At 34.1% G+C, this 11,829-nt stretch overlaps 2 protein-coding genes across 2 annotated transcripts; both read right to left on the bottom strand.

Moving 5' to 3' along the window:
- Positions 1–814: 814 nt before the first annotated feature.
- LOC134253274 (alanine aminotransferase 1-like) lies at positions 815–6,901 on the bottom strand. The gene is made up of 13 exons (XM_062735789.1): positions 6,537–6,901; positions 6,045–6,134; positions 5,763–5,874; positions 5,504–5,634; positions 5,131–5,247; positions 4,755–4,884; positions 4,388–4,467; positions 4,000–4,133; positions 3,531–3,639; positions 3,205–3,270; positions 2,936–3,091; positions 2,393–2,505; positions 815–2,192 (listed from the first exon to the last, which is right to left on the bottom strand). Exons 1-13 carry the CDS (start codon positions 6,750–6,752, stop codon positions 2,102–2,104), a joined length of 1,545 nt encoding a protein of 514 aa, XP_062591773.1. The 5' UTR covers positions 6,753–6,901; the 3' UTR covers positions 815–2,101.
- A 1,749-nt stretch (positions 6,902–8,650) lies between these two features.
- Positions 8,651–9,720, bottom strand: LOC134253236 (uncharacterized). The gene is made up of 2 exons (XM_062735753.1): positions 9,482–9,720; positions 8,651–9,291 (listed from the first exon to the last, which is right to left on the bottom strand). The coding sequence occupies exons 1-2, from the start codon at positions 9,702–9,704 to the stop codon at positions 9,146–9,148; spliced, it is 369 nt and encodes a 122-aa protein (XP_062591737.1). The 5' UTR covers positions 9,705–9,720; the 3' UTR covers positions 8,651–9,145.
- Between the last annotated feature and the right edge of the window lie 2,109 nt (positions 9,721–11,829).

The following is an 11,829-nucleotide window of genomic DNA, read 5'->3' as shown; positions in this document are numbered from 1 at the left end:
CTTGGGTCAAGGTCATGACACACCCTTAGGTCATGGGCAATCTTTGTGTGAAAAGAGAACCTACCAAGTTTATCCATAAGAAAGATATGGACCAGACACGAATTATGAAATTTTTCTTCCAGTGACCTTTAACTTCCACAAATGACCTTGGGTCAAGGTCATGACACACCCTTGGGTCATGGGCAATCTTTGTGTGAAATGAAAACTTACCAAGTTTATCCATAAGAAAGATATGGATTGGACATGAATTATGAATTTTTACTTCCAGTGACCTTGAACTTCCCCAAATGACCTTGGGTCAAGGTCATGACACACCCCTAGGTCATGGGCAATCTTTGTGTGAAATGAGAACCTACCAAGTTTATCCATAAGAAAGATATGGACCAGACACGAATTATGAAATTTTTCTTCCAGTGACCTTGAACTTCCACAAATGACCTTGGGTCAAGGTCAAGACACGCCCTTGGGTCATGGGCAATCTTTAAGTGAAATGAGAACCTACCAAGTTTATCCATAAAAAAGATATAGATTGGACACGAATTATGAAATTTTTCTTCCAGTGACCTTGAAGTTCCCAAAATGACCTTGGGTCAAGGTCATGACACACCCTTCGGTCATGGGCAATCTTTGTGTGGAGTAGTAGATTCTAATGTCCCTCTGTAAGAAAGATATGGACCGGACACGATTGCACAGACAGACGGACAGACAGCTAGAAAGACGGACGGACAGATGGACAGACAGACGGACAAGGTGATTCCTATATACCCCCCCAAACTTCGTTTGGGGGGGTATAAAAACTACAACAACAAAAAAATCAAATTTATCAGCGTTTATTAGAAGTTTCCACAAAAGACAATGTGCTTAAAATGTGTGGCAGACTCGTGAGGCCAAGTGATATCTGTATGACTAGGCAAATATTATCTGCATATTTAATACACATGGGAATTCACTAGTCTAAGATATCATAAATGTGAGAAAGCTTTGCAATCCTCAAAAGTGGCAACAAAAAAAATACATAATAAAATGATACACAATCCTTGTACATTCCCTACAATTATTTTTTAGCAAATGACATACACAATCTTTTTTATTATTTTTTATCACACAATAAATTATGCATTTAATATAAAAAATACATTATGCAAATTCTGTTTACGACAAAAAGCCATTTTTTGCCATTTTTTTTTTATTTTCTATAAACTAGAATACAAATAATAACAATGACTGAACATGGTTCAAGAGCATCAAAATTACTTCAATAAGTGTAATGTCTTCATTGTCATGTTTTTTTTAATCCACTTAATATAAATCTGACTATATTTAGGCCACATACATATATTTTATTATGTTGGCAAGGATTGTACATTTAAGAATAAAAAGGTAAGGCCAGCTTTAAAATAATGTTTGCTTGCCCTCTTCTGACTCAGGATAATAAAATAAGGTCAGTAGAAAGGTGAGAAAACCATTTTTCTCAGAAAATTTCAATTCTAATGCTAAATTTTTAAAATATATTTTCCAGAGTACATAAAAAAAATTGTTTCAAGGAGGTTAAAACGTTTCAAGTCGGACCATTTTTAGCCAGTCGGTCAGGAGAGGGTTACCAAACAATTTTTTAAGATGACTGTCATTGTAACTACAATGTATATTTGTTACTTTAAAAATGTACCGGTAAGTATGTATACTTGTAGAATTAAACAATATAATTTAGTATTAAACAGCACTAATATTTGAATAAAAAATGGTGAAATTTACATAAAGAAAAAAAATCAAGACTGATATTATGAGGATAACTTTTGTATAATTAAAAAAAAAAAAAATCTGGTAAAGAGATTCACATTATCCCCAATATTTATACCATATATCAGATAATTCACACATTTCACACTGATAACATTTCCATAACATTTAATACAAAATAAAGCATCAATGTTAAAGACTTATTTCTATAAAATATTTTACAGTACTCTGCATGACACATGCACAAATATATAGAAAATTACAAATGCATTCTTTAACAGCTGTGACAATCATAGCAGACCTTAGAATTTTACTGACTGATATCTTATGAACATCACACAGGGCAATCTTTTATTTGTAACTCTTATTTATACTTCTGCATAAAACCAGTATGGAATTTCTTGAAACGTTCCATCATTTCTTTAAGTTTGTCAACAGGAGGAAGTATGGTTGTCCTGAAATATATCAGAAGTAAAATATTCAAGTAATGGTGACACCAGGGTGGAAATAAAGAACAAAACTTCAATTCTAGGAACTACATGTAAATAAGTAAGTAAAGTTATGAGTACAGTAATGATGCAAAAAGATTCAGAACTTATTATTTTAAGAATTCTATCCAGCATAGCATCTTCATTTTTCAAATTCTGAAAATTACCTGAAGTGAAAGGTTCCTGGTTTTTGTCCAAATCCTGATCCAGGTACAACACAGATTCCTGTGCTTTCCAACAAGTCAAAACAGTACAAGGCATCAGGGGATATTCCTCTTTTCTACAAAAAAAAAAAAATATATTGTCAGAAAAAAACAGAATTATGTGAAATTACAGGTGTAAATCTATTCCACAACTCTGTCCCTACTTTTTAAACAATTCATTAATCTCAGAATCTTTGAAAGGTGTTTATCTTTTATATTATTGTAATTACAACAAAACCAAGGAGGAAATCAGGATCAATGTACATTTCAGATCCCTTTGCCATCATTGTTGTCATTACCTCACCCTAAATCAATAATTTTAAGTTCTCTGACCTTGACCTCACCTCTGGCCAGGGGACCATCAAACTAAGATGATCTCACTTTAGATTTCAGTCTAACTTTTACCAAAGGAATGAATAGTGGAAAAGTGAGACTGAGGTCAAAAGTGAGCTTGTCTAACTTTTATGGGTCCCAGAGCCTAATCTCTATTATACATGGAAGTCTTACCTTTGCGGCCTCTTTGGCCGCTTCTGGCATGTAAATCTGGGGGAAGGCATACATAGCCCCCTGTACTGGGTTACAAGACAGCCTCTCCATAGAGTTAAAGGTCTCAGCCACCAGTCCAGCCTTCTGTTTTAACTGACCCAACACAAGGTTCTTCTCCTGTTAAAATTGCATAGGTGAACTTAATTGGATAATGGCTTGCTGAGTCACAATATAACCAGTATGATAAAAATCTGCCCTGCTTTGATAGAATGATAGATTTTGGGACTAACCTTCATGAAAAGGTCATAAGATGGCTCTCCTGGTTTTGGGGGGTTCACTACTACATCCATGGCAACCTGGAGGAATTAAAAATCACTTTATGTGATTTGGATCTTGTTTGATGGAAAAAATGAGTTCTAAAATTTGAACATTCCATGCCAACTTACTATTAAAACTTATTTTTCAGTGTAAAGTTAATAAAAACATTATGTCCACCCAGTTGCCTTAACGAATTGTAATCTAATGAAGAAGAAATATGTCTTTTTTTATAATATTTATTTTATAATTATTTACATGTCATATATCTGTGCATCTAAATTTCAGAACCCTGTTATACCTGGCCTGACACCGAGGAGCAGAGTTTAGCTGAGATGGACTTGACCTGCATGGCCTTGACTGGAGGCTCCAGATTAATGACCTCACAGTAACCTCCCCTGAATCCACATCTGAAATGAAATGCTGACCATTAAATGTATACATGATAGATGATTGTTTGTGTGTAAAATATAATAGTAATCAATGAAATTAGGTGTAAAAGAAAAATAATGGAATAAAGATGTAAATCTTACAGATTAATATCTGTAATCAGAAGAATATGAAAAGCATATACATGTAAATCTATTACACATACTTACTCTTGTAAATAAGGGTATTTAGAGATGTGGGAAAATGACATAATAATGCATCACAGATTGTGAATTTTTAAAATTTAATTTTGAACTATTTTGAAAAATGACATTTTTAATACATCAATGAATATACATTTACAGTGTATCTTTTTTTAATTTTTACTATTGACAACTTACTCTCCCATGAAACCTTTAGAGGTGGACATGAAGGAGGCCAGCTCCATGTCCTTGTATTCTGGCCCCATCTCCATCAGGACTTTCTTAAACGAGTGGAAAGTTGACTCTTCTGCATACACATTGTGCTGGTATACCTGGAAAAATGTCAAAGTGTCTTAAAAACTTGCTTTTTCTTTATTTTTACATACATTATTAAATGCTCCTGATAGAAATTTACTGGTACAGTGAAAGAAAATAGAACATTTTATATTTTCATCCCCTTAAAATTTTTTTTTCATTTTTTAACATTCTGATCAAATGAACTCCCATTTTTTGATTTTAAGTGCTTTTACAATGTATGATAAAAGTAGCTGTTGATATCTTTCAGTTAGTCTGGGAAATTATATACCTCATCGGCCATCAAAAAGAGATTCTCCTCCTTGGCAAACTTGATAATTTCTTCAATATTTGCTCTGGATAAAACTTGACCTGTAGTCAAATTTACACAAATATACCAATATTAAGCACAAATAAATAATGCATTAAACAACACAAGGGTTTTTTTTGTTCTTTTATAACTTCATAGTTCATCCTGATAGTACATATATATAAGCAATCAAACCTCATTATCTCAAATTTGATGGAGGTGTGTATCTGAGGATTCCAGATATCCAGGGTAAAATACTCAAGAAAAGCCTGGGACTTCAAAACCTCTTGATATTCAAGAAATAGGTGTTAGAGATAGTGAGGTTTTACTGTATTTATTATCAGCCTACCAGTAGGGTTGCCTGGGTTGATGATGACTAGTGCTCTTGGTATACAGTGTTTACGAGCCTCGTTAAGAGATCTTCTGAGTTCTGATGCATGTAATGACCAAGCATTATCTTCATCTAGGTAATAATTGATCTAAAACAGAAGGAAACAAAACAGTTAATATAAAGAGACATTCAATGTAGGTTTTAATTAGTTCAGTCAAGGAAATGTTGAAAATTAAGAATTCAAACTAATTTTCTATCTATTTTTATGACATCTTTTGAAAAATGTTGTACAATATAGCAGCTACTTAACTCTAGGGATTGTAATATGTTTAAGTTACCTACTTAGTAGACACTCATTATTCTGCTATTGTGGCAGTGTGCAATGAATACTTACTGGATAGGCATTATATTCAGCTATTGTGGCAGTATATAGTGGATACTGAGGGATAGGAATCATAACTCCTGCCCTCTCTGCTCCATCTTTCCCAGTCATCAATAGTTTCATTATTGTCTAGAATTAGAGGAATTGCAATATTACTTCAAAGTACCTGGTGATTTTTTTTTTACGAAAAAGACTATACAGCATTGACACCTATTGTCTTACTTGGAAGGTAAACAAATGATCAAAAAACAAAGAAATATCTTGGGGTTTTTTTGTTCTTCAAAACTTATCAACAATAAATGATATTTAATAAGCACTCGCCTTTTCATATTCCCTGTCACTATTTTTAACCTTGCATTTCTATACAAAACCTAATACTGCAAACCTTTATGCCATCACTTGCTCCTGTACATAAGAAAATGTCATCAGGATTAGAGGGGTGTCCATCTCTCTCTTTGATGTATTTAGCAATGTCTTCTCGAATCACCCTCACACCAGCACTGTCACTGTAGGCACCTAAACATTTACACTTTTACATTAAAACAATTTTTTCCCATTCTTCTAAGTTCTATTCATCAACATGATTTTTCCCCCACTTTTTCTTGTTGAATTAAAAATAATTTTGTGATCAATAAAGAGATTACCTATGCTGTTTCCCCCACAGTCATTTAAGATTCTTCTAGCCCTCTCCTTAGCATCATCTGGGTACTCTGGGTTCCTCATCAAATGGTCAGGGTCTGTACACAGGGCTACAACCTGCAAAGCATTACAATGATCATCTTGTAGAGGAAAAATTTTATTAGATTCTAAGAAATGTAGCCAAAAAATGAACTTTTTGTAGCAGATCATAATCTTCCTTTAAGTTGCAAAAAAAAAACACACAAACACACACAAAAAACAATCTATGTAATTAAACAATGAATTACCTGCCTAAGGAAAGTTAATGGCCTTTGACCAGTTGCATGACAATCCCCAATATTTGCCCTTATAACATCCTTGAAATCCTTTATGACACCCTGAAATGCAAGATTATGAAAAGATTTAGTAAATTTTTCATTTAAAAAAAAAGTACCAGCATATTTTCAACAACAAAATATTTAGTGATAATGTTATATATTTAAGTGTTGTGTTTTTTGATTGTACATACAATATTGATTTATTATAAAGATCTGAAAAATGATAAAGAGTGCATTATAAAAGGAAAATAACTTAGAGGTGTTCAGATAACAGGAAAGCAATGTATATTTAGACAGCTTAAACTGGGATGGAAATATCTAAGCATAGAAAAATACACGAGACCAGTCAGAGTTTACTTAATCTTTCTTTTTCAAAAAAAAAAGGGTTAGTTTTAGGTGATAATAGAATCTTTTTGAAGTTTCGTCTCTTCTTTTATGGTTATGCAACATTTCAATATTTACACTTTTTAACTCCGCCTCGATTTCTCCTGCCCGTATTACAATGGGTCCTCGGACAGCATACTCCATATTTTTGACATACGGATTCATGGTATCCAGAGTTAAAACCCTTTGGCGTGTACATGAAGTGTGAAAGCTGCAAACATGATGTCCAAGGACATTTGAGTTAACCGCTTTTTGAGGCTTCAGTTTCTGTAGTCTGAACACAGAGCGGCGCATCTTTTTGCAATAGCGCAAATTTTGTGAAGAAACACAAAAATTTTAAAATTCAAACGTAATGGATCAAGGTCTTCACAAACTAAATAGTCCAATACGCACTTCCAGATCCAGCAAGTTTTATCTGTGTCAAAACAACAGGAAGTGCATTTACGCCACATAATAATAAAATGATTTATTGCAATACTTAAATTTCCGGAAAAATGAAAAATAATGCTAGGCTTGATAATTATGAAAATATTAAAATAATCTGTCCTTGACTGTTATGAAACAAAATATATGGAAATAATAAAGAATCGTGCCCCCCCCCGCGCTTTTGGTATCTCAATGGGTGAGATACCATGATTATTTATGACATCAGGGACCTATACATGTATGTGTATTAGTATATAGGTCCTTGATGACATATATTGTCAAATCTGAATGTCCTATCATTTGTCATTCAAAACTAATCACCAAAGTTAAATCTTTGAAAATTAGGTCAGATATGAAGGTAGGGGGGCCAAAATTCATAGCCGGTTCGGAAACATCTTGTCATATGTAGTGCAATTTTCAAAAATGTGAAAACCTTATCTTTTCTCAACCAAAAGTTATATGGAAAAACAACAGGGGCGGATCCAGCAATTTTTGAAAGGGGGGTTCCAGGGTTGTTTCCCTCTAACCCCCCCCCCCCCTACACACTCTCAAGCAAAGATTCACACACACACGTATGGAAAAATATAAGATTGTGGAAAATAATATCTTTGTTCTAGGTCGATCCTTTTTTCTTTGAAAAGGTACCCTCAGTCCGAATAAAAAAAATTAACACTACTGAACTACTGAAGCCTTAAAATTGAATGGATTTGCAGCATTTCCGAAGAGTACAATGAATTTTCTTTAAAAATTTGAAAATGTTTTTGGGGGTGGGTATAAAAGAAAGAATTAAATGTTTAGTTCCTTCCAAAGATTTAATTAAAAAACGGTACAGCCAAATTAAGATCGCGGGAATCTAATATCAAATTTAACCTCGCATTTTACATATCATATAAGATATATAAAAATAAGTAGAATATTTTCTACCATTCACTCATAAAAAGTAATAGTGAAGGTGAATGGAAAAACTAAATGTGTGAGAATCTATCTATTAAATACATATTTAAGTTAGACGTACAAATATTTATTCTCGGAAAACGTTTTATCCCCCTTCTTTCTCTCTCTCTCTCTCTCTCTCTCTCTCTCTCTCTCTCTCTCTCTCTCTCTCTCTCTCTCTCTCTCTCTCTCTCCACGTCTTGGCAAAAAATAAAGGGGGGGTTCCAACCCCCGGAACCCCCCCTCTGGATCCGCCAATGAACAACATATTAGAAAGGCCCTTCACAGGTAATATACATGTACAATATAAAAACCCTACTATTAATTTTTCTTTCAAAAGTTATGATTTTGAAGTAATGTTAAAATGTTTGAAAGTGGGTCAAACGTCAAGGTCACGGGGTTAAAAATCATAACATATTTGGAAAGGTATTGCCACAGATAATGTTCATGTGAAATATGAAAGCCCCATCTCTTCTCATTCAAAGAGGTACCTGATTTTTTGACGATTTTTAAAATATATTAGATGTAGAGATTTGATTTGTTTACGTTGCCTCCAAATACTCAGTATTTTATTTTTGGATCAGTACCTTTTTTTTACAAAGAGTGTGGAAATATAAAATTAATATAAAATTTATATCATTAAAAGATTCAACACACTTGATGATTTTGTATTTATTTGAATAGAGTAGTTCTTCAAAAGCTAGGAAAACGATTGATTTTGCAAGCCATAGCATAAGTACCTCAGTACTGCTAAAAAATAACACATTATAACGTTTTCTGTCCCATTTATGCTTCAGTTTAGTGCAAAAAGTGTACAATCATGTATACACATTTTGTTCACAAAAATAAGAAAACACGATTAATATGTTTGCAAATAAATGGTTTATTAAACCTTTGAATACCAGTTTTTTGAAAAGAGAGGACAACGGAGCTTTTGGAGATCTCTAAATGGATGTTTCATTTATAATTTAAAAATTTTTGACGAGGAACCCCCATCCCTGATCACTGACGGGATGGGTGTTCCAACGTAATACCCATTCCTGATCCCTGACGGAATGGGTATTTGTAGGGCCAAAGTTCCGAAAGACGTGAACATTTTGGAATAGTTAAATTTTGTATCACAATGCTAGTCTCAGATCTGTCTCCAAGGCTCACATTGCGAATTGAAAATTTTATAACATCATGAAGCCAAAAACGAAAAATGTGAAATTAAAAGCCAATCAGAGCAAATAAAGAGCTCGGGTGTCCCCTCTTTGGTTCCAATGTTCAAAATTACAGATTAAAGCATTGTGTAAATTAAAAATTTAGTCAATGAACAAGAGTCCAATTTATTCGGGAGTGATATCGATGTTGACATTTTTCTCCAGCCTCTCCATCTCCTTGTGAGCCACTTCAATCTCTTTCTGGATACGGGCTTCCTCTCTGTTCTGCTGTGCCCGCTCCTGTTTCTCGATCTGGGCTTTTTCCTGAGATTCTGTCAAACATAAAGATAATCAAATACATATAAAATTTTTAAATTTCAAATTGGTACAGATACTGATACTTTTTCCTAGTCAAAAACATTTGCATTCCCAATAATTGGAGCAAACTGATACCTAGTATACATTGGGCAAAAAAGTTTTAGTCGATATAACCTCATTGAATGAATATACCTGTACACCTACCTCTCCATTTCTCAAAATCCTCTTTTTTGTTTTCAAGCAATCTGGGTGGAGGCATCTTTGGGGTTTCCTCTGAAACGAAGGTGAGATCAAAGGCCACACCGCCTTTCTTTTTTGTTACTTCCTCTGTAACCATTGTTCGTCGTACTTTTTCGTATGCCTCCATCTCTTCCGTCATTACGCCCACTTTGTTATTTTTGGCAAAGCAACTCTGAAACAGACCCATGATCTTTACAAAACCCAAAGGCAATGACTGCATCTAAAAACACACAAACTATTTGTGACGTTACAATGAGTTTGTTGATTATGACGTCACAATTACTTTGCTTCGAATATTGTGATTCGGGCATGCATGTGTCAGTGTAGTTTCAAGAGTGTTCAAATCAGAATTTTTGGGGGTAGGGTGGGGACATAATATGGGATCAATATTTACATAGGAATATACTTAGTATACTAAAATGTATTTAAATATTTTCTGGAGAACACCAATTCCATGATAAGTAATTTTTTTTTGTATAAAACTAATGAACTAATGGAAGCATCCTCTTGTGGTTTAGATTCAGGTTTGTTCAAATTATGAATTATGGGTTAGGATGGGGCCAGAATGAGGGATCAAAGATTTGCATAAGAATACACAAGAAAAGATCTTCTCCAGAACTGAAAAGTTTTCTTTAGTCAAATTGGCATGTAAGCATCTGCAATTAGTGAAGATTTAAATTTATTCAAATAATGCCCCCCCCCCGGGGGGGGGGTCACAATGGGAGATCAAGTAAGATGTTGGAAAACTTTTTAAAATTCTTCTTTTCAAGTATGGCAAAGTTATACATGTATGATTTATTGATTTAGTGACGTTCTCAAGTAATAGAAAATTCAAATCTCACCTCCCCCAACAAGTAAACTTTTCAATACTGAGCTGATTTGTGTTTTTAGCAAGCCCATGTGCTCATGCAGGTGAGCGATGTGAAATTATGAGTATAATTTGGCCCGTCGTAGTTGAATTATCCCTAGTTGGTAGAATTAAAGTCGAATATTCCTCCAAAATATTTTGTTTTCATCCTCAAAGAAAATGAAAGATTCTGTTTTCTTGGAATCGCCGTAAGGCGGGGGGGGGGGGGGGTTAGGGGGGATGAGGAATTGTTTTGCTTCTGTCATATTTTCACTTTGGGTGGCATATATACATGATGAAAAAACGTCAGGAATACCGAACAACAATATACATGTACAAATGTACATGTATTGGAGACGTGGTGTTAATCAGGGTTAATCTAAACTCTATTAAACATTCAAAATCAAAAGAATTGAAACCATATAATTTTACCTAAATCAATAGCATAAAAACATTCGACTTTTCAACACTTTATTTAGCCCCTTAAACCACTGAAGACTTTTTACATCTAACAGCTGCTTTTTCAATAAAATGGAACTCGTAAGTTACATACCTTGTCATTAGTTATTTGCAAAATTATTTGGTTAAACATTCTAATTGTACACACAGGTATTCTGAAGTTAACATTTAAAAGAAGTTTAAGTTTCTTATTGACAATATCTATATGGTTTTTATAGATAACATCTTCCAACAATCTGTCGGAATTCCAGTGGGTGCCAATTGCGTCCAGTTATTAGCACACGTATTTTTATATTCCTATGAAGCAGAATTTGTTAAAATACTTTCAAATATGATGAAAAAAAGTTTTCAATTATCAACTACTCCTATAAATGTAGCAATATACCCATAGCACCTGCAAATGGGATTAATGTCTAGCAATTAATTCGATACCCAAGAACATGATTAACGTACGGACAATGTCTAAAATGAGGTAAGTTATTGACAAACACAAGTTGATATTTGGTCAGCAAGAACAATCAGGTCGAATGCTGACAGACGGTTTTTATACTAGTTGTCAGCCCACATTGAATAATTGTCCACAGATAATCCGTTTTATCGATCATGACAAGGAACATACGGCGGGTGTGACCGGTCTGCACGGGATGCTCAATCCTCCATGAGACCTGATCAAACCTCTGGTGTTTTTAGAGTTCCGTGTTTGCTCTGACCATGACTTGTATTGTATAATTAAGGAATCACTGCATGGGATAATTTGCATAACGGGCGAAGCCCGTTATGCTAAAATTATCCCATGTTTCCCACTATTGTTGATGTCCCTGGCATACTCTCAAAACTAGACAGTGATTCCTTATATTTCCATTTCATTGTGAAATAAAATTGTTGATTTAGACTTTAAAAATGCAGACATAGATTTAAATTACACGAGGATTCCCATCCCAATTTTAGTAGGCCTCTCCGAACACAACAGCAGCCGCATGGAATTTTCATGCATATTTAGCCTCCT

Source organism: Saccostrea cucullata, unplaced genomic scaffold (genome assembly GCF_032062105.1).
Source record: "Saccostrea cucullata isolate Sc308-1 unplaced genomic scaffold, CSIRO_AGI_Scuc_v1 ctg28, whole genome shotgun sequence".
NCBI lineage: Eukaryota > Metazoa > Mollusca > Bivalvia > Ostreida > Ostreidae > Saccostrea > Saccostrea cuccullata.
The sequence above is the reverse complement of the archived record's forward strand: the minus strand, read 5'-3'. Positions and strand labels throughout refer to the sequence as shown.